The 23,500-nt window shown below is 40.6% G+C and overlaps 3 protein-coding genes across 3 annotated transcripts in view; 1 reads left to right on the top strand and 2 right to left on the bottom strand.

Annotated features, from left to right (window-relative positions):
- Positions 1-23,500, top strand: part of prdm6 (PR domain containing 6) — a 130,701-nt gene that overhangs the window by 49,619 nt on the left and 57,582 nt on the right. The gene's annotated exons all lie outside the window — the stretch shown is intronic.
- LOC146980823 (GTPase IMAP family member 8-like) lies at positions 6,553-9,755 on the bottom strand. The gene is made up of 3 exons (XM_085787938.1): positions 9,731-9,755; positions 6,935-9,350; positions 6,553-6,835 (listed from the first exon to the last, which is right to left on the bottom strand). The coding sequence occupies exons 1-3, from the start codon at positions 9,753-9,755 to the stop codon at positions 6,553-6,555; spliced, it is 2,724 nt and encodes a 907-aa protein (XP_085644064.1).
- On the bottom strand, positions 14,122-17,219 carry LOC146980824 (GTPase IMAP family member 8-like). The gene is made up of 2 exons (XM_085787939.1): positions 17,201-17,219; positions 14,122-16,895 (listed from the first exon to the last, which is right to left on the bottom strand). Exons 1-2 carry the CDS (start codon positions 17,217-17,219, stop codon positions 14,122-14,124), a joined length of 2,793 nt encoding a protein of 930 aa, XP_085644065.1.

Raw genomic sequence — 23,500 nt, forward strand, 5'->3', positions numbered from 1 at the left:
AAACAAACAGCTGGATTTTTTTCTACCCTCGCCATTGCTGTTGTTGCTATGAGATTGTTTGACATGGGCAGAGCCAGGGAGATGTCAATCAAAACAAGGGAGCAGCATTATCTGCCATGCCCACTCTGTCCTGACAAGTGGCCTAAATAGCAAAATGAGTTGTTTTTAAACCAGGCTTTCTAATAGTTATGAATCGTTATTTTCACTCAGACTTTTGTGAATGCTTAATAAGACACTTTTGTTTGTGATCAACTTTTTATTTACTTAATTTGCTTTGGTGTAAAAGTTACCAAACAGTCCATACAGATCATTATTAAACATGTAAACAACAAAACCCCAAACAACTACCAATCATACCAAACGAGACAGGAACACAAAATAAAAGTACAAAAGAAAAACAAACGAACAGACAAGCAAAAAATAAAAAAATAAAAAATCCTGTAATGATCTGTACCAGACATGAATCCAGCCTACATTGGTTTTGCGAGGGTCCACGTGTTTTTTAGTCACACCAAAACTATTTTAAACTTTTTACCAAATAAAGAAATAAACAAGTGAAGTGAAAAGCCAAAATCACTGTTTTGGTATCCAAAATCCACTGCTTTTATAGTTCCACTTACCTTGTACTTTTTTATTTATTTATCTTTTACCAAAACAGTCAAAATACAGTATTTTCTATAATATACTCAAGTGTTGTTAACATTTTCTATAAATGCATTTATTTTCTTTTTAGATTTTTAGGACTCACCAGGTGAAAGTCTTGGTGCCAAATTTTTCTGTCCAAGAACGTTGAATTTCCAGCTTCACAATGATGTTGACTCACTCAATGAGCTTTTATCACTTAAGTCAATGGGGCAGGGCCTGACATTCTGTAGGCAAGGCAACAATAAAACAGGTTTGATTAGAGCAGATGACTAAATCACCAAAACTGCTCGGTAAAACATGACATGACAATCATGACTCCCAATCCTTTAGTAGCAACTGAATGTACTAATACTGAAAGTGAAAAAGACACTTCCTCTCCTTCCTTCATCCCACAGAGAAAATCGAGTCAGTGTTTCCGCCATGCTCCCCCCCACCCCCTGCTTTTCCACTAACACTCGAGTGCGTCGTCCAACATGCGAGGAATCACAACATATCACAACTCCGCTCTTTCAAGCTTTTAAAAGATGGACTGATTCAAAGCCAAATGACCTTCATGTTCAGCTTGTCTTTGCTTTGTAAGAACTTTCGTTGCTCACAGAGAGGGCCAATAAGTGAAATGTGGTAGATGTTTGGTCCACTGTGATTTGAACATTATAAACACAGTAATTTTTGTAATGCTGTATTCATGTACTTTAGTGTCTCTCTCTTCCAAAAAAAATGGCTTGTTCAGAAATCACCATAGAGCCATTTTTATCTGTAAGAGTAACTGTCCCAAAACAGGCACTTTACGTTCAAGTTTTTTTTACACTGCAGATCTACTCATACATGTTTTTAGCAGTCCAGGGCAGTTAAATCTTAAAATAGAATCTGTTTCCCAACACAATAAAACAATGATTAGCTTTTTCATTTATCAGCTCTGGAAAAACATTGTCAGAACTGTAACAGTATTGCTAAAATGTTTACAAGAAACAAGAGAACATGTTTGTGCAGAGAAATTTCATTGTATATGTCTGTGCAATGACAATAAACATAAACATAAACTTAAACTTATTCAAACATGATAAATGATAAATTGAAGCATTATGATATATAGTGATGACACTTAACTTTAGTGAAGTTTTTCACGAAAACTGAGCACGTGTGCCAACTGTTAACCTACAAAAATAAAGTTCTACACACCACGGGCTGTTCACGGGCTTCATTTAACATCCATACAAGTATTTTAATCATGTTTATCTTAAACACCAAAGAAAGTGTAACCATGAGGAGAGAAAACACCTAGTACCTGCTCTCAGTGGGCTCAGCGCAGACTGACCCCTAGTTTCCATTGAGAGCGTCAGCGTTGCGCAACGTCAGCGCCGCGGGTTTACTCCGTCCTCTGCCCCGCGTCAGTCTCCACCAGGCCCGTGGTGGCAGCCGGCCTTGCCAGCCGTTCACTGGAGATCCCTAGATCTTGCGGTCACTCCGACACCCTCTGATCAATGGCTGTTGAACTACCTGCCCCTGGATTACCTAATGTTGATGATGAGCTGTGATCGGCTATTTGACCAGTGCATTGTGTTTTATTTTGAAAGGGGGCGGAAGTTTATTTTGTTGATTATGTGTCGGACTTCCTGTCTGTTTTGACTCACTAGATTCCCTAGTCTACGTCCCTTTATGTTTAAAACCAAAGGTCAGCACAGAGCACCAATGGAGTGAGTCCTAAAACCCTTGTGAGGTTGTGAGGCCCAATGCTGTTGATTTATACAAGAGTTGTGACAGGAAGTCATACTGGACTTACTGGATGCCGACGTTGTCATCTTGGCTGGCAGAAATTCACCTTGAGATACTGAAGTCGTTGCCTGTTAGGTCTCTTGTGTTATTTGAAGTATCTGTTGCTATTGTTATTTCATCTGCTCACCAGACGATTGACCGGCAAAGAAATTAAACCAGAATGAAATCAACTTGCCTGAGTATGTTGCACTATGTATGACAGTAAGGAATGGGCGGGACTGACAGAGGTTCTCGGAAACACAGTGATTATTGTCATTCCATTAACATGCCATGGTGTAATTAAATCTAGCAAACAAATCGGTTGACATATTTTTTTGAAATCCGAACACTGGGTATCACCAACAAACCCTTGATAGGAAAATGACACCAGTTAAATATTAGTTGATCTAGCACAAACTAAAATCTAAATTCTTAAGTAATATAAAGTCTGTTTCAAATGTAACAGAATGTATTGTAGAACAGGGCTGTCCCAAAAACAAATAATCCCTCTAGGGGACCCTACCTAGAGGGATTATTTGTTTACCAACACTGCGGATGTGTGCACAACCCGGGCCACCTAACAGGCCACAAGTTTCAGTTTACATATTATCACTCAACAATAGACAGAGCAAAGACACATGGTGGGTGCTGGCAGTGCTGTCAGGAGACTAATGGCGCATTTCCACTAGCACGGTTCGGCTCGGTACGGCACGGCTCGGCGCGCTATTGCGTGTTTCCACTAGCACGCAGTACCTGCAACCGGGTACAGTTTTGGTATCACCTCAGCCCTGGTTCCAAGCGAGCCGAAGCGTTACTAAAACGTGACGTCAGCCGACTGCCTTCCACTGATTGGCCGATGAGTGTCGTCACTGGAAGCGTCATAACCACTCGACGACCGACAACAGAAATGTTCCTGCTGAAGCTGTTATTACCAGAGAATTTCTAATATTTAGACTGGCTCTGTTATTACGTGACTTTATTAAGTTTTAATATTTTTTCATGCGAGAAAGTAACTGTTTAGGTCCCCATGTGCGGTTAGTTTATCCAAACGACGGCTGTTTAGAAGTTTGCCCCGATGTTTTTCGGAGAAGTGAAGCTCCAGGTCCGAGCAGCGACCGCGACATCACAGAGGCAGCAGCCCGGCTCCTGACGTGCTCCGCCGGCCAGCCTACCACCGTCACCCCGAGGAGAACAGACCGCTAATTAACTTCCCCGATGGCTTTTTAGAGGTTTACCACCGGCTGGTTAAACTCTTAAATGTTGGTCTCATTGATTAAATCTAACAATTGTGGCTGTAGCAGCAGTTTGTTTGTGGTTAGAAAGAAGAGCAGCACTGCCTTGGGTTCTGTACGCACAGAAAACACCACATTTACATCAATAAATAAATGTTTTACAATGAACCAGGCCGATCTCGGAGCTGGCAAGACTCTCCGGTAAGGCATATTGAAAATTAAATGCCGTTATGGGGACGAGAGCAGTCAAAACGGCGGTTTAAAGCTAGCTACAGCGAGGGTAGGTTCACTTCCTGTTTACAAAGTAAAAGCACCAGTTCTATCGTAATGGCTTTCCTTATGATAAAAGGCAACAGGTGTTTTATTTTGTGAAAATAACCGGAAGTGCGTTGCTCACTACGGCTAGCTTTAGTAACGCCGACTTCGTTGAAACAAAATTGTAAACAGCTGGTATTTTGTCAGTTTTTCAACACGTTGGGGATCTAAACGACTACTTTCTCGCCTGAAAATGTTTCAAATGTTGCTAAAGTGATATATTTACAGAGTTTAGAGCGTTGCTCGGCGCCGTGTAAATGACGTCACGGCGGCACTAGTGATACTCAGTTGTAATGGAAACACAACCAAACCGAGCCGTGCCGTGCCGTGCCGAGCCGTATCGAGCCGAGCCGTGCTAGTGGAAATGCGCCAAAAGTGGAGAGAGGCCATCTTGGAAGGCGGGGTGGCTTATCCCAGCTGCTCATGCGGTAGCCAATCAGGGGCGGGGCCATCAACTCCACCTACCCCCCCACACACACACACAACACACAGGGGAAGAGAGCACACACACCATGCACATACACACAGGAGAGAATACACACCATACACATACACAGCACAACATCCCTCCATAACACCATGAGGGTTAGTGTAAATGTTGGAGCTGTGCTGTACTACAAGTAGGTTGTAAATAATGTATTTCTCACAATTATGGTAGTAATGTATTGAAGGAAAAAGTAAATGAAATGTTAAAAAATTAAAATATTGGAATTTTATGTATTTAGGTAAAATGTTTGAGAACAAATTCTCATTTACAAACATGACCTGGCCAAGAGGCTCCAGCAAAAATAATCATTACACAGTAAACATATACACAACAACAAACAAAATACACTCGTGCCGTCACAGGATGTCACACATGTCAAGGAACAAACATGAATAAGACAGAGAATTAAGCATTTACTTGTTATACTGATTAAGCAATGGAAAGGTTTCCATGAGACTCCATGATGTAAAGGTAAATCAGTGATCTGACAGTTACAAACTAATATCAAATCAAAGGTTGATCAAGTAATTTTCTTTTATCAGCGACCATAAAGTTCTATAGTTATAAAGTAAGACAGAGATTGTTTTATTTATTCTTCCAAATGTTTTGTATTTATCACAAAAACAAAAAATACTCAAAATAGATATCATCTTCAATCCACCAATGAGCCAACTAGTACATAAAAACATAATTAATCTCTGATCAGTTTCACTGTAATGCTATTTACTTGGTCGATTAAAATCAATGTTAAATCCAGTATTAATCATTTGAAATGATGAGCTCAAACGACTTTAAAAAAAAAGAAGAGAAAAAAATATGGCATAATTTATGTTAACATTGACCTATTGACTTCTGTTTGCTGAACTGTTTCTTTTCCAGTAATGCACAAAATACATCAAACAACTTTCTTTAATTTTAACCGTGTTTATCATAAAGAAAATCTTGATAAACCTGCTCTAGCAGAAGTTTTGTTTACTAACTGATTCAAAGCTAAGTCAATACATTATTTCTCACACTAGTAGGGGTTGCATGACTTCAGATTTTTTAATGTCGACTCTAATGTTATGAAAGTCGAGTCGACGTCGTCTAGTTGCTGATGACGTCATTCATATTTTTTCCACCATAACTAAAATCACAGGAGGAGGGAAATGCTTTGCAACAATCTGTTCACTGACTGACGCTCACGCACAGAAATCAGTCCACAGAACAGCAGCTTTATAAACAACAAACTGTAAATCAGTTTGTAACTGTTTTTGTAACATACTGGTACACTCCTATACAAGTGCAAAAGAAAATACTGTAGCTACTGTCCGTTAAACAACTAGGGAGGAAAACGACACACAGGCCTCGTCACCATCACAGTCCTGCTCAGTCACAGTTTCACTTACAGTTTTTGTTTTTCCTGGTTGGTTGCTGCTGTTGTTGGTTGTTGTTGTTGTTGTGCGCGACGTAAAGCTGTCGTCGATATGAGCAGAGTTTTTTTTTTTTAATTGTCGGCAGCCCGGACACACTGCCCGCGGTAGCGCAGCGCCTCACAGGCGCTTGGCTGGTGTCAGGCAGCAGCTTCTCTCTCCACGCCGGTCAAACATCGACCCGTCTGTAGGCTGCTCGGTTTTCCACACACACAGGTCTGTCTCTAGCGCTGTATGTATGGATGTGTGTCTGTGTGCAGACGCAACTGACAAATATTTATAGACGGACAAGCAAACTAATAATCATCATTTATTTTATTTTAAAAATTGACCGGATTCTCTCGCCTTTTCTGTGCCCGACTTCCTGTCTGGTACGATCTCGTTCTATCCAGCTTGACGGCGCTCATATTTTTTTCATTCAGCGCACTCACCTGTTGTTTCAAGCCGCTACCCTTGTACTGTCACATGATCAGCGACTAGTCGACGTCAAGCTCAAAACGTCATTGTGGAGCAGTAAAGTCGACTAGTCGACTGGTCTGTGCAACCCCTACACACTAGTCAAATAAAAGTATATGAATTTTATGACAAGCCTGAGAATATATTACAAGGCCAGTTAGAATTAAAAACATTGCTGTCAGTGTTTTAGTTCTTTCATACAAGAAACTGATCAAGTTCGTCACAGTTAAGTCTTTACTGCAGTGTTTTCATCTCATAAAATGTAACAACCCCGTCTTTCACTGGCTTTCTTTACAGTTTCCTTTATCCACTCATTAATTTCTGCCTCATGCTTTGCCTTTGTTGCAACCATTGCATCGTTCTGATGTTGTGTTTTAATTTCCACAGCTTCGATTTCTAGCTTTTGCCTTGCCTTTAAATTGTAAAATTCTTCCTTGTATGTTTTATCTTGAATCAACTGTTCAATTACTGTGTCTCTGTTTATTTGTTGTTCCTCTAATTTCATCATCAAACCAGCAAAGTCATTTTCATATTTCAGTTTGAAGTCATTGAATTCTTCAGCTTTCTTTCTGGCCTGTGATTCATATTCCCTTGTAATATTCTCAACCTTTCTCATATGGGCTTCTTCCAACTGTTTTCGCTGCATCTCCTCATGTTTTTTTCTCATCTGATCCTCTTTTATTCTTTTGTTCTTTTCTTCGTCCTTTGCCTTCTCATACTCATCTTGGAGTTTTTGAAGTTTTTCTTTTTCCTCCTTAACTCTCTGTTTATCTTGCTTGAGACGGTGCACCCACCATTGTATTCGTTGATTCTCCCAGTCTTCCCGTTCTTTTCTCATCTCTTCTTTGCTCTTTTCCAGCTCTTTGTCTGTTTTTGCCTTGGACTCTGATTCTGCTTTTATCTTTAGCTCCAACCGCTGGAGTTTCAGTTCCCACTCCTTTGCTTTAGTTTCCTCGTCCTCTTTCCATTTCTTTTCCTCTTCCTTTCTCTTTTCCTCTTCTCTTTTTCTTTGCTCATGCTCTTTTATGATCATTTCCTCTTTTTCCTTGAGTTGTTTCTCTCTCTCTTTTCTCTCTTCTTCAATCTTTGCTTCCTGGTCTGACATTGTTTTTTTCAATAGTTGCAAGTGATTTTCATAGTTTCTTTCAAGTTTCTCCTTCTCTTTCTGCATCTCTTCCTCTTTTTTCTTTAAAATTTTCTTCATTTCATTTTGTATGGCTGCCTCGGCCTCTTGAAGCAGGGCATTTGTGTAATATTTGCTACCATTTTTCTTCACCATTGTATCAACCTTGATCAGCAGTTCAGTGACTTGTTTGTGGTTTCCTGGATCTTCATTATTGAGTAAATGATATCTGTTTTTACAGTCGTTATTCAGTTTTGTGACAAAGTCATCACTGTCTTTTAAGTAATCCTGAAATGACTGTGTTTTCAGCTTGTCTCCTCCTGTGTATATGATGACAATGAAATCAATTGAATTCTTACCAAAAAGTTTCTTGATCAGTTCCACAGATTCTCTTTCCTCGTTTGTAAACCGCCCAATCTGCATCACCAGTAAGAAGACATGAGGTCCAGGCGCCAACATGTTGATGCATTTCACCAGCTCTTCTTGAACATTGTCATTGGACAGAGACGTGTCAAACAAGCCGGGGGTGTCGACTACAACAACAGGCTGCCCATTAATCCTTCCAGTTGCACTTTGGCATTGCTTGGTGACTGACTTTGAGCTGAGTTTAGATTCAAAGTGCTCTCCACCTAAAATGGTGTTTGCAGTCGCACTCTTCCCACTGCCAGTCCGACCAATCAGAACCATCCTGAGACACTCACTGCTCTGATAATGATCTTCCATCACACTCGTCTCTTGTCGTTCAGCTTCAAGTTCTATAACCCTCTCCATCAAAGCTCTGGTGAACATGTCCTTTGTGAAGCATCTGGATCCTTCAGCTCTCATCTTGTCCACAGTGTCCAACAGCTCAGGGATCTGCTGTTTGTCCTTGATGTTGACAACAACAGATCTTCCTCCACAGCTCTGACAGAACTCCTGGATGTCTCTGTTCTTCCTGAAAAAGTTAACAACAGCTGGAGCTGTAGGATCTGACTCCACAGTGAACAGGATCATGGTGAAGTCATTGACTCTACAGCTGAATGTCTTCTGGATGGTCTTTAACTCTTTCTTGTCTTCATTGGTGGGAGAGTCCAGAGGTAGGACCAGGATGAAGCCATGGACGCCCTCAGGATCACAGAGGGAGATACACCTGAGTGATTCCTCCATCACTTCCTCCTGAGGTTTTCCATACAAGGCAGGAAGCTCCACCAGGGAAACCTGACGTCCACACACCTCTCCCTGATGTTTAACACACTTTGCTTCAGTGGTTGAATGTACCTTCTTTCCTCCTAGAATGGCCTTGGCTACTGAAGTCTTCCCAACGCCAAAACTCCCACATAATATTAAGTTCAGAGGAGCTTTGGAAGATTCAGACATCATGAGGCCTGTCCCTTCAGCAAAGTTGAGATATTGTCCCCTGTTGTCATTCACTATAGTCTCCATCTTTTGAAATAATTCTTTTAGATCATGATCAAGAAGACCTTTTTTATCAAAGTGAACTCTGTGCTGCCGTTGTCCACAGTGTTGTATGAGTTGATTCACTGCTGAATTCTTCTCCTCCTCATGTGTCAGGATGACTATTGAATGTTTAAACACATCTTCACCAAAGAAACTCAGGATCTCCACTATTCTTTTTCTGTCCTCTTCAGTGAATTCTGAAGGCTTCACTAACAGGAGCAGAATGTTTGGTCCTGGGGGGCAGTCATCCACACCCCTTTTCATCTCTTTTCTCACTTCATCCAAAGTCTGACAAAAGACATCTGGGGTTTTCACTACTGTTAATGGTTTGTCCTTCCACTCTCCATGGGTGACTGTACAGTGCTTCTGTAATGTCACCCTCTCTGCTTGAGCTACTGTAAATGACACAATATCATTTTTCCCTGAGATGAGGTTGGTTAGTGTTGTCTTCTTATCATGACTCTTTCCAAAAATAACGATCCTCAGTTCAGCTGTAAAAACAAAAACAAAAAAGCATTTCAAATTTCACAGTGACTTTCACCACGTTTCTACTTTCCATTTTGAATTCAAGACAGTAATTTAGGCAATAAGTTATTAAACAGGCCAAATACATCAATGTAAGTTGTTGTTTTTTTCTGTATTTTAAAAAAAAATCCTGGGTCACTTTAAATCCAATAAACTAATTTGCTTAACTCCAGTTTTGAATCTTCAAACCTGCCGCCATATACCAAGAATGAACTTGATTTGTTCTCTGAAAGTGTGTGTTGTGGTAATTTCTGGCTATTTTGAATACAGAACGTTTTTTTCCCCCTCAATTGTCATAGATAACTTGTTGTCGTCTTTTAATTCTGATTATTTCCAGTCAACTTACCTGCTGCAGTTGCCGATGCTGCCATGATGTCACTTTGTGGTAACTAGTCAGGATTTAGCCAAAGAAACTGTAGGTGCCTGGGTGAAATTTCAGATAGAAATCACATATTACATAATTGATCCAAAAACTACAATCTTCTTTCACAATGTCCTGGAGTTGTCTGTCAACAGTTGTCATTGGAACAATTTTCTACCAGTTCCTAGCACCATCAAGGGAAGTAATTATCAGTATTTTAAAGAAAAATGTAACAAGATTTATATTTAAAAGTCTGATGATGATGATAATAATAATAGTAATAGAGATCAAAATCAGGCTAATTCATTACTGTGTTTTTCTGTCTCAGTCTAAATGCATTGCAGCTCCTCTCCTGTATCATAGCCATTCCCTACACTGCATAATCCAGTGAAAATGTTTACTTGAATAAATGAAATAAAACAGAAATATTAGGTTTTATTTGTTTATTTATTTGAATTCATTTAAAATTTAAATTGTAAATCTAACCAGTCTTGCTTAATGAAAATTCAGGTGCAGTGTTATTTCAGATATACATATGCTTGACACTAATGTCAATGTGTTTGCCAAAAGCCAAAAAATAGGAATTATAGCAGTACAAATACACCTGAAGCCCAGTTTTTTTTATTATTTACTTTTATAGTAAACTATCTTCTAACATAATCATATTTTAAGTTAAACAGGGTACTCACCAGGTGAATTTCTCACCATGTCATTCTTCAGCAGATTCATCTCTCTCTTTGGGAATGAATCCAGTTGGTTCACTTATAGTGCCAACTTTCTGTGACGTCACCCATCGGTTTGTGAGCAGCCGCATTGGAAAGTTCTGCTTACTGGATGTTGGCATCTTGATTTTTTTTTTTTTTTTGAGTCGGATCCCAGACCCGTGTCTCAGAAGACACTAAGTGCACCCTCCTGCCCCCCAAACTGACCACCTCAAACTCCTGGCTGTGCCAAGCGAAGGCATTGTTAGTATGAGGTACACTTTTGATTCCTGACTGAGACAATCACATCAGTTTCCCATATGCACTCTGTGTTTCCTGTCGATCTCCACTGTCCTGTCAAGCTAATTCATTTTTATAGAGTCAAATGGGAATGTTCTGAACAATTAATACATTAGTACTAGTGCTGGGCATAGATAATTTTTTAAAATCTAGATTAATCTCACTGCAATCTTGGAGTTAATCTAGATTCATCTAGATTAAAATGGCTCATTTGAATTCTGATGAAGTCATTCAAAATATGTAGTGATGCACGACAACCCATAATAACCCATAATTTCCTGCTTCTCATTGCCGATACCGATAAATTCATATTTTTATATTTAACATACAGTAATAGGCTCTAGCCTATCTATAACAGCTAACAAAAATTCTGGCTCTTCAACTTTTCATTTATTTTTTTCATGTCATATCACACAAATATTTGTGGTCATTTGCTGTGAATAAAAAATAGCAGCAAAAGACACTCATAGGCCAAACATTTACCATATGAAATTAATAAATAAAAAGCACTGACATATCAAATCATCATACAATTAAAACAAAAAGTGCATCCCTCAAGAAAATTGTTTAACAGAACTATAACTGGTTTATCTACAAATAACTAGATTCATATTCAAGTATTTATGCATAAGAAATACATATATTCAACCTAAAACGCATGAGGAGGTATATGCGCGGATATTTAACGACTGTACTATGTACTGTATTGAATGTGTGATTCGCTCCAAGTAACCGTGGTAAAGCAGCTGTATATTAACAGCTGTAGAGCTGTTAATATGTCACTTTACTACATTTTAATATTTTTTTCAGAGAGAATCTTATCTAACCGTGTAGATCCCCACTTTGTGGTTAGTTTATCCAAATGACGCCTGTTTGCTCCAACGTTGTGAGAGCAGCAGCAGCAGCTCGTCACAGAGGCAGCTGCCACCGGTGACACCGGTCTGCTGACATGACGGTCAGCCTGTGTGCAGCCTGTTGTTTAATTCTTTTTAGGAGATTAATGTTGGTCTCATTGATGAAACCTAACAACTGTGGAAGCCGCATTTGTTTGTTTGAATGAAAAGTGAAACTTACTGGACAGAAGAGCAGCGCAGCCTCGGGGCTCTGTACAGAAATCACCACGTTACTTCAATAAATTAATGTTTTACAATGAACCGAGCTGTCTACCTGTCATTTAATTGAAATAAAAAATACAGCAGAGGGAAATCCAGTGCGACTCTTGTTTTTTCCGTGCACGTCCGCAGTGCACAGCTCTGCGACCTGCCATGTCAGCTGACGGATGTGATTCACACGTGTTCGGCCCCCATAGCGTAATTCGGCCAGGTCAGAGCCTTCTGGGCCAGGTATACATCCGCGCTAAAATATCAAAGTGAAATTCATATCTTGCTCACTATGTTGACCCAGCTCCCAGACCCAACTTTGAAAATAGATTAGCGGCGATAATTTTCTTATCGCGCGATAAGAGTCTTGCATTAACGCAGCACGTTAACGCCGTTAACGGCCCAGCACTAATTAGTACACAGAATTGCAATATGAAAAGTATGATGCATGATGAATGCAAAAATGCAAAAAAAAAATAGAAACATATTGTGATTCTGCCTACATAAGAATGTTGACAGATTGTATCCACACACTAGTGACACACTAGAAACAATAATTTTGGAGGGGGCTCAAAGTTGATTTTTGAAGCCATCGACCTGTGGCCTATTTTGTCAGTTGGATGTGAGGTTTGTTGGTGCTGTTGTATTAAGAAAGAAAGAAAGAAGTAAGATGGAATTCATTGTATTGCTCTACCACAACTCAAGAATGAAAGTAAAACCTCCAATCAGAAATCTCATCTAAAAAGTCATCTGAGGTTATCTTTTATCAACAGACTTTCAGGAGACAGGCCTCTTTTTAGGTATGAAAACAATGAATGAGTTATGGTTGACTGACAGTTGATGACAAATGAGGTTATCATGTATAGTATCTCAACTTTATCATCCTGCTATCTCACAGAACAAGTTAGTTTGAGTTTAAATGTGACCATGTTATGCACATTAACTGGTTTCTATCAGCTTCCTTCATCATTGTTTTAAGAAACACATATTTGCTTAGATAAAAATGTCTAAGACACCCAAGACACTGTGTCATGTTAAGACTTTATCAAGGTGTTTGATCAGTCTGCACATTTCCTGAAGTCAGAGTCTGAGACCTGAACTGTGGAGGATGCATTTTATTTTAAAATTCTTTATAAAACATACAACAAAATTATTAGTCATCATTCATGTAAATGAGAATAACACATATTTCAGTTAAGTAAAATATAAGACTAATACATATATGGATAGTTTATTTCTGACATTGGTTTCACAAACATTTATGTTTGTTTAGCATGTACAGTTTTTATATGCTGCAATTTCTCTACACATGTCACAGTATAGATACAGAAATGTCAGTTTGAAAGGGTTAGTAGAAAAAAAAAGTAAAAACAATGATAGAGTTCATCCTTCTAAACAGGTTAGCTTCATATGCATCCAAGAATGAAGATGCCATGGTAGCTAAAAGTCACAAAAGCACAGAGCGAAAAATATATGTTACATAGGATCTGATCTTATAACAACAGTGTTGTTGTCGTAGTTTTTCAACTATAGTCTGCCTGTTTCTTCCTGTTGTACAGGTGTCTCCTGGTTAAACAGTCGGTCTTTCTCAGAGCTTGGCAAGAGGTTCAGTGGAAGAATGGCCTAACAGGTTCAGTTAGGGTTGAGTTGCAGCCTGCAGTATCTAGATTTTTTTTCTCTCGATATAACACTGCTGAAGAGTTAGGAGGCGGAGCTTTGTACCGGTTTACCAACAGTGAAACTGTAAAGGTTAACTGACTCATCACTTTAACAATCTTTAGGCATGTAACCGCAATGAAAAGCACTTCCCACAGACAAAATCTAGTCTTTAGGTGACATGAGGGCATAACTGCTCTTTAAACTTTAAAAGATGCAAAAATCAAAGCCAATGGGCATAATGTTAAGCTTGTCTTGCTTTGAGAGGTCAAATAAAATTGCTAAAATACTGAAAAGTGTTAACAAGAGAACATGTTTGTGGATTTGTGCAGAGATTAAACATAATTACTTGCAAATTAAAGCAAATAACAAATCATGAACTAACATTTAACTTTAGTAACAATCAATAGACATATGTACAATGTGAACTTTAAAGTTTTGAGAAATCAAATGATTGAATAAAGCAACACTATTTTCAATCTGTTTTGTCATCAGGTTTCACTGCATTCAAACGTTGTGATACAAAAGGAGGACATTATTATTTATCACATTTGTATATCAGACATTGATCTTGCGTCCCTACAGCTCACAGTTGCAGCCTAAACAGTGATAGAAAATCTCATAGAATCCTACAAGACTTGTCGTTGGCTTTCTGCACCTGTTTCTGTATCCAGTCGTCTGTTTCATCCTCGTGCATTTTCTTCAGCTCCTGGATTTCTTGGTGCAGAGTTTCTTTATTAAAGTTAAAATGTGATCGTTTCATCTCATTCATTTCTTGCTCTTGTCTTTTCTTCATTTTCTCAAAGTCTCTCTTGAGCGTTCCGTCCTTGCACAGCTGTTTGATCATGAACTCCTTGTTGTCTTGTTGCTTCAGCTTCATGTCCTCAATTTCCTTCTGATGCTTTTCCACCAGACCTGCGAAGTCTGAGGTGTATCTGCCTCTGAATTCATTCATCTCTTCAGCCACCTTTCTGGCCTCCTCTTCGTTTCTCTTCCTCATTTCCTCCATTTTCTTCTGAAAGCTTTCTTCCAACTTCTTTAATTCTCTTTCCTCGTCCACTTTTCTTCTTTGTTCAAATTCTTTTCTTTCCAGCTCGTATTCATCTCTGAGTTTTCTCAGTCTTGTTTCCTCTTCCTCTTTTTTCTGTTGATCTTCTTGCAGTTTCTTCTCAGCCCTTTCTTTCTGTTCTTTGGACCAAGTCTTTAGTTTTTTTTTCATGTGTGCTCTGTCTTGAATCAGCTTCCTGACAGCAGATGTGTTTTTTGCTGAATATGATTTTATTTCCTTCTCCAGTTCCAGATCTTTTTGCTCCCACTGACTTTGCTGAATTTCCTCCTGCTTTTTCATCTCCGTTTGCTCCTTTGCGCTTCTTTCATCTTCTATGTTCCTCTTCATCTGCTCTTGTTGAATGAGCTCCTCCTTTTCTCTCAGTACTTTTTCCTTCTCTGCTTTCTCCCGATCAAGTTTCTGCCTCCTCTCCTGTATCTTTTCTTTGTATTGTATTTGAAGAGACATTTTCTGTCTTTGTATCTCCTCATCCCTCTCCGTCAGTATCCTCTTCATTTCCTTTTGTATGGCTGCCTCTGCCTCCTGGAACATCTCAGAGGTGTAGTGGCCACCACCATTTATCTTCAACATCAAGCCAACCTTGCTCAGCAGCTGGTTGACCTGTGAACGATTCTTCTCATTGTTGTTGAAGACCTGGTACCTTCCTCCACAGTCTCTGATCAGAGTTTTGACGTAGTCCTCACAGTCCTCTTCAATGTAACTCTCAATGGTTTGATTATTAAGATTGTCTCCTCCGCTGAATATAACAATGATGAAGTCTTTTGACTTGTTGCCAAAAAACTTGTTGATCAGTTCCACAGTTTCTCTTTCCTCCTCTGTAAAGCGACCAATCTGCACCACCAGTAGGAACACATGGGGTCCAGGAGCCAACAAGCTGACACATTTCACAAGCTCCTTTTGAACCTCATCATTGGATAAAGTTGTGTCAAACAAGCCGGGAGTGTCAACAACAACCACGGGCCGTCCATTTATCTCTCCCTCTACTTTCTGACAAAGCCTGGTCACTGACTTTTGACTGGCTCTGGAGGTAAAACACTCTTTGCCCAAAATGGTGTTTGCAGTTGCACTCTTTCCACAGCCGGTCTTCCCAATCAGCACCATCCTGAGAGGCTCTTTCTTATGCTCCACACTTGGCAATTCTCTTCTCTCATACTTGTAACCTGCCTGTTTCAATGAGGAAGCACTTCTACAAAGCCGAGGCCTGGCAGCCATTGACTTCTTGAATGCTCTGGGTTCGACAAGTTTCAGCTCCTCAACAGCATTCAACACCACAGAGACCTGCTGCTTGTCCTTGATATTGAAAACATTATATCTCCCCTCACAGCTTTGAATAAGCCTCTCGATGTCTCTGTTTTCATACAGACACCTCGTAGTTTCTGGAAAGTTAGAATTTGAGTCCACAGTGAACAGGATCATGGTGAAGTCATTGACTCTATCGCTGAAGGTGTTCTGGATGGTCTCCAGTTCTTTCCTGTCTCTGTCAGTGGGAGGACCCAGAGGTAGGACCAGGATGAAGGCGTGGACGCCCTCTGGTTCACAGAGCGTGATGCATTGAAATGATTCGTTCCTCACGGTCGCCCTAGGTTTTCCATACAAGGTAGGAAGCTCCACCACTGAGACCCAACGTCCACACACCTCCCCCTGATGTCTAACACACTGTGAGTCGGCAGGTGGGCCGATGCTTCTTGTTCCCAGGATGGCGTGAGCTGCTACAGACTTCAAGGCTCCATGTCCCCCACACAGGACGAGATTCAGAGGGGGTGTGGGACAGTCAGGTGCCTCCTTGGAATCGGTCTCTTCAGTAAAGGTTAAATATTGTCCCTTGTTGTCTCTTACTATGTCCTCCATTTTCTCCATCAGCTCTTGAAGATCAAAGTCCTGTAAACCCTCTCCATCCAGACTGACTCTGTGGTATCTTTGTCTACAGTCTTGGATCAGCTGATTCACTGAGGAATTTTCTTGCCCAGTACTTTGTGTTACAATGATCATGGAGTATTGAATAACATTTTGTCCAAAGAATCTCATGTGGGACATCATTTTTTGTCTGTCGTGCTCAGTGAAATCGGAGGGGTTCACCAACAGGAGCAGGAGATTTGGACCCGGAGGAACATGAGCCACACATGTCTTCATCTTGTGTCCCACTCTCTCCATGGGCAAACTGAAGATGTCTGCTGTTTTCAGTAACGTGAAAGGTCTTTTCCTCCACTCCCCGTGTAAGCTCTCATGTTGCTTGGTTGACTTTGCACTTTTTCCAGTGATGACATTGCATATTGATGCCTTCTCATTCTGGCTTTTCCCCAACACCACTACCTTGAGTTCAGAGGCTGTAAAACAAGAAGACAGAACAAAAGCTTCACATCTTTCTATAGTTTAATGTAATAATTGTCATCTTCAGTCATTTAATGTCATCCATGCATTGATTTTCTTTAGTTGGGGTTGATGGAGGAACATGTCAGTGTCCATGACTACTGCTGTCTGTTTTGACTTAGGATTCCCTAATCTACGTCCCTTATGTTTAAAACCAAAGGTCAGCACAGAGCACCAACGGAGTGAGTCCTAAAACCCTTGTGAGGTTTAGCCCAATACTGTTTATTTAAAGAGTTGTGACAGGAAGTCATACTAGACTTACTGGATGCCGACGTTGTCATCTTGGCTGGCAGAAATTCAACTTCAGATACTGACGTCGGTGCCTGTTGGGTCTAAGAAAACATTGGAACAAGAACATAATCCAAGCAGTTAACACAAACCTGTAGACAGTATTCATCTTTATCAAAATGTTTCACCTCTTTTATTTTAGATGTTTTTATTATTTCAAATGACTTGACAAACACAAAATATATTAACAACAAACAAAAAACGTGCTGTTTTTATTGCCAAACGTTAATGTAAAGTGTGTAGTCTACACTCTATCTGTAGTTAGTCTGGTAATATCCTGAATATCGTGACATCTGTGGAATATCAACAATCAGATAAAATCAAATGAACAGGAGTTACAGGCTACACATACACAAAGTGTATATTTGAATAGTTCTCTTGTGTTATTTGAAGTATCTGTTGCCATTGTTATTTAATCTACTCACCAGATAATGTTCATGCTGCAAATGTTGACCGGCGCAGAAATTAAACCCCGACTACAAAATGAAATCAGCGCATTTGAGTCTTAGTTGCACTGTGTATGACAGTAAGGAATGGGCTGGGCTAACAGAGGTTCTTGGAAACAACAGGAATTATTGTCATTCCATTAACATGACAAGGTGTAATTAAATCTGGCAAACATTCAGTTGACATTTTTGTTGACATCCCAACACACCAACAAACTCTTGACAGGAAAATGATACTGAACGGGTCAGATCACTCAAAGACCAGTTAAATATTAGTCGATCTAGCACAAACCAAAGTCTAAATTCTTAAGTAATCTAAAGTCTGTTACAAATGTAACAGAATGTATTATAGAACAGGGCTGTCAAACATGCAGCCCGCGGGCCAAAACCGTCCCACTATAGGGTCCCCTATAGAGATGAATTTGGCAAGTGTAAAAATTCCATGAGCCAGTACCACCAGCCCGTCGTTTTAAAGACAAGAAGATAGTCTCATAAACCATTCTCTTTTTTTTCATTGAATGACTATTTGATCATTTGAAAACCATCCCTAAAACATAAAATAACTTTAATTTACCACACATACACACAAAAAGTACCGAAAACAGTTCCCAGGTAGCAAGTATTGGTATGTGAAAGGTTCCCATCCCTAGTAAAATGTAACTAATCTTAACTTGAACCTGACAACGGCAATTTAAAAAGAGATAAACACATTGTAGTTTGGAATTTAGGAACTCCCCTAAAGATGGTAACAGGTGTGTGATTTCCCATCAGAAGCTGAGGTGAACCAGTAAAACTTGTACCAACCCACTGATTAATCATTCCTGTCATGTTCAGTTCCTTGATGATCAAGAAAAAGAAAATCTCCCTTGCACAGACAGTTGGACTTTTTCTTTCTTTCTTTCTTTCTTTCTTTCTTTCTTTCTTTCTTTCTTGCTTTGTTGCATGTAGGCTTGTTTTTCCTCTATCATTCTTTGGGCCTTGTCTCCAAAGTTTGAGACAGTGTAGAACAGACCTCGGGCCTCTGACCATTTGACCATTGAGATGTTTTCCTTCTTTCTGCCGCTGGCTCTGATAAAGTGCAGTCTCTGGCCGTCGGTGGGTTTTGCAGCTCAGACCTGTTAAAGGATGATCTAATGGCCTGGAAAGTCATTTCGGTCACAGACTCTACAAACCTCAGTTTAAAGTCCGCAGAGCTGGCGAGTTGTGGACGGCCTTTGTGACGCTTTGTCAGCATGAATGTTTTAGATAAACATGTTTGTGCGCGTGTAGACACATTATTACGCCGGCTGAGGTATTTGGGTTGTGTGATTTATAACCCATGAGCGTTACTGTTTAAAAGCTGATTATAAAGCTACTTGTGCTTTGTGTGAAAACAGAAAACAAGAAGGATCAGAGAGCTGGCGATAGCGAGCGTCCCGCTGCGGCGCCGGAGCAGCCGCGCTCCGCCGGGCCTCGCTGCTGCTCAGCACCCGGGGGTCTTTATTTTTCATACCTGAGAGCCTGTTGGATGTGTTTGATTTATAACCGGCCCCTCCCTCGCGTAGCAGCGTGTATGTATTAAACACATACATTTGTTTTAAATACATACAAGCCGCTGAATGTTTGTAGGCCGCCCTCTTCTTTTTATCCTGGGAGGTCATCGGGTATGTTTGATTTATGGCCCAGTCCCTCCTGGCTGTGTTTTCACATGAGTCCAGCAGCACCCCGCCCCTCCCCCAGTGTGGAAAGAATTAATGAAACACACACACATGAACACACACACACACAGACCCTCAGCAGGCTTTGTTGGGCTGGTCTGGCTGAACTACCTGCTCCATTTCCCAGTGTTTCACTCACTTTTATGAACAGAAACAACAGATGATTTCAGGGTTATGTGATTATAACGACCAAAACTATCATCGTACAAATCCTTATTTCTAACAAACCTTCCTTAAATGCTGAAATATTGACTGAATTCACACCAGGTACCAACATCTGCTCATGTTTTCATACATGTGCTGATAATAAGTCTTTTTTAAGGCCTAGTAGTGTTTACTATCACAAGGGGACTGGGGGCCGGGGCCGTTTCTGTGAGAATAATAACAGAAACGGTTGCTTTGCCACTGTATATATAGTAAAAGTGGTATCCCAGAAATCCCCTCTGTAAACATCAGTTGTGCGTCCGTCAAGACGGATCAGCACCTCCGAAACAGCCTAAACAGAAAACAAACTTTACGAGACTGGGAAAACTGCGAGGGGTTGAAAGGTGTTTCTGTTATTTCGACCTCCCCTCATCGGTGACAGCTGTTAAATACTCTGCTGTAGAAATGCATAAATAATCCACACCACCCCCCCATCCCCCACCCTCACATTTCTGTCTGTATTCCTCTATTCCTCTTTAGTAACGTCTTCTCTCTTTTCTATTGTTCATTTCCTCCGACTTGGTATTTTAGTTTGGTGTGTCCTCACTTTGTTAAATAAGCAACGAGTCATGCGGCTCACAGTTCCCATCATCCTCCTCCTCCCTTTTTTGTCTTCTCTATTTTTCAGTCTATTTATCTTTTTCTCTTTTAATTATTTATCTTCTTTTGAAATTCTTATTCCCTCTGTTTATTCTTCCCTTTTTTCTTTTTTTTCTTTTCTTTTTTTTACCAGAGACTCACTTTGACAAAGAAAATAGCCTAAAAAGGTCTTTGATACACACTGACACCCAATTCGAAGAAAACACTGCAAGTAATTGAAAGCAGCATAAACAGGACTTTTAGATCATGGAGCAACGTGTTGAATTCAACTCTCTGGTTTAGAGCCGGACATCCAGACCATGATCCTCATGAAGGTTTATTTACATATATAATATGTATAGAAAGCAGCAGTTTAAAGGGATAGTTCAACATTTTGGCAAATTGGCCCATTGCCATACTCCCTATAGTCATAGCAGTAGGTCCGTTACCTTTAATTGTCGGTTTATATTATATTTATATTTTTAGAATGGCAGAGCAGAGCTGTGAGCTGCTCAGAGCTACGCTACGGAGGCTCATGGGATTTCTTGGTTTCCCTCATCAAACTCATCAAATACACAATCCAACAACTCCACAACGCTCTGGGGGGACAAGTTGTGACCTGCACATTCACCACGCTATGAGATAATAACACAACGTTACCAGACAGAGTTGTTTTAGAGGGAAATTCATGCAAAACCGCTGATGCGCGTTGCCTTCAGGGACCGTTTTTCATCAAGCAGTCTCTGTATTTACCTCTAAAAACAACTCTGTTTTGTTCTAAAAACAGCTTGCACCGACAATTAAAAGTAACAAACCTACTGCTATGACTATAGGGATTATGGCAATGGGCCAATTTGCCAAAAATGTTGAACTATCCCTTTAACAGTCATACAGTGAGTGACAGGTAGAGATATCTGCTCCAGCAGCTTCAGCTAACAACATGTGATGTTGACAAACGAGCCTGAACATTTATTGAGTGTGAAACTTCAACTCAAACAGGAATCCAAGGACGGATCGGACAGTTTTCGATGAAATCAATCCTTCAATATTTAAACAGACAGAACAACAACACACTGGGACGTGTTGTTCCTGTGCTCTGGTTCTTCATGTCTTCGTGTTTCTAGAGCAGGTTGGATGTGGAAACGTTCTTGACACGTCTGAACACTGCGATGGTTTAAATGAGAGTCGTGATTGAATCAAGAGTGGTTTTAGTGAAGTGGAGTCAGACTTCATCAGCTGAGCGTTTCTCTCCTGGGGGGAGTTTCAATGTGCTTTGAATTATGTAGACACTGAGAAGCACTTAATGTTTTCCATTTAATATCATGTATTGTCACTTTAAGTGGTCGTCTCGGAGGTTTTTGTAAAAGAGTGATTTGTTTTTTTGGCCGGGACACTCTCTGGCGTGGGGAGCGGTGTGGGAGTTGAACCCGCGACCTCTGGATTATGATGTGGTCTGTCTGACACCCCGCTGCACCGGAGGGAGGAAGAAATGTGGGAAAGTGTTTTAAAATAGTTTGAGGCTGGATCTGAAAATGTGGTTTTTGAACGTGGAGGTTCGCTCACGTTGTTAGACGTTGATGTTTTTGGGTGGGTGAGCTGTTGTTTTAGCGCTGGCGTGACCCGGGAGCTGTCAGCTCACTGGCTGCCTGGTCGAACAACACCGCCGCCGCCGCCATTAATTGGGTCTGAAGAGGGTGAGAGACACCAGATATTTCCCATAAATCATTTGGGTTTGGTCCGATGTGAAATGGAGCTGTTATCAGATGGGAGGCGTTTCCACAGTCGGACCTGGACACGGTCACACAGTCGGTCCAACATCCAGAGCCCGGCGCTGTGAGTCAGCAGTTTGTCTCCGGGACGACCGAGACCTTCTGTGAAATGAAATATGGAATCTGAAATCTGAAATCTGACCCCGAGCGGTTTCGCTTTACTGACGGTAAAGCCGTTCACAGACGGCAGCTTGTGTTTGTTGATTTTCCTCCAGAGTCTTAACAAAGTCAAATATTCCAGCAGGAAGAAGCAGAAACATGAAGCTGCAGGCTTTTAAAAGCTGTGATGTTTCCTCTGATCCTCCATCACGACACGACCACAGATCAGCTGTCGGTGTCACGCTTTGGTTTTAACGAGGAACTCTGCTCCATTCGTACCATAAAGGTACATTGTGTAGGAATTACTCCCATCTAGCATTGCAGTTGTACAGTATATCACAAGCATCTCAATCATATTTTTCATGCTGCATTCACATGAAATTGGGCAGACGGCAGACGGACGACAGCCGCTGCACACACCCAAAATTGATAATTCATCAATCATCTACTCACCGTCATGCCAAGGAAGGGTTTGGAGAACTTGTCAAAGAGTCATCAAAACGCTTTAGGAGTTCCAGGGGGGTCCGGCTGGCGACGGGTTTTATATAATGGCAGTGGAGAGAGTTCACTGTTGAATGGTCCAAAACACACACTATGAAACATCCAGATACCTCCATACTGCTCGTCTGTACTGACCCAAGTGTCCTGAAGCCAAGACATGAAAAAAAACAGAGAACAAATTATTTTTTTCTGAACAATTTTTTCACGTGGTGGCTTCAGGACACTTGGGTCAGTAGGACGAGCAGTATGGAGGTATCTGGATGTTTCATAGTGTGTGTTTTGGACGATTCAAAAGTGAGCTCTATCCGCCGCCATTATATGAAAACCCTTGCCAGTTGGACCCCCCCTGGAACTCCTAAAGTGTTTTGATGACTCTGAAAGTTCTCCAAACCCTTCCTTGGTATGACGATGAGTAGAAAATTGGTGGATTATCGATTTTGGGTGAAGTATCCCTTTAAATAAGCAGCTCCAGAGTCCCAGTTCTGGTTAAATCAATGACTAGTAACTAGTTCCAGGGAGAATGGAGGCTCTCTGCCTTCCACCTAGCGTCTCTTGGCTGAAAACCAACCTTGTAAGATCAGAGCCTCCGACCCGGTGTCCCAGCTCTCGTCTCCATGGCGACACCGCCACACAAACGTAACGCGCTAACCCGTAACCCGTAATCTCTTGTTGATGACAGATAAGACTACACAGACATACACATGGTAACATGGTAGATGATAAATAACCTTATCCACTGCTCCATGGATTGATTTCTCACCGGCTTCTTCGTTGTTGGAAACAAATGCACATGGATGAGAGGAGGGTTAGCAAAACGTGCATAGTTCCTCTTTAACAAGTCAAAACAGGGTTTCATGTTGTTTTTAAATGTGTAAATGTGATCCAGGCTCTGAACTGGATCCTGGTTTCTGCTGTTTTCCATCTTTGCACTGAATTGTAATTTCAGAATAAACTAAATTAAATGTGTGTGTGTGTGTTT

This window comes from Trachurus japonicus, chromosome 9 (genome assembly GCF_045865225.1).
Source record: "Trachurus japonicus isolate A0001 chromosome 9, Traja_1.0".
NCBI lineage: Eukaryota > Metazoa > Chordata > Actinopteri > Carangiformes > Carangidae > Trachurus > Trachurus japonicus.

Excerpts from the sequence above, each read along its gene's own strand:
- LOC146980823 (XM_085787938.1), bottom strand. The coding sequence starts at position 9,755 with ATGGCAGCATCGGCAACTGCAGCAG. Across the intron at positions 9,351-9,730 it reads AGCATCGGCAACTGCAGCAG|CTGAACTGAGGATCGTTATT; the intron begins GTAAGTTGACTG and ends TTGTTTTTACAG. Across the intron at positions 6,836-6,934 it reads CATGAGGAGATGCAGCGAAA|GAAATATGAAAATGACTTTG; the intron begins ACAGTTGGAAGA and ends TGACTTCAAACT.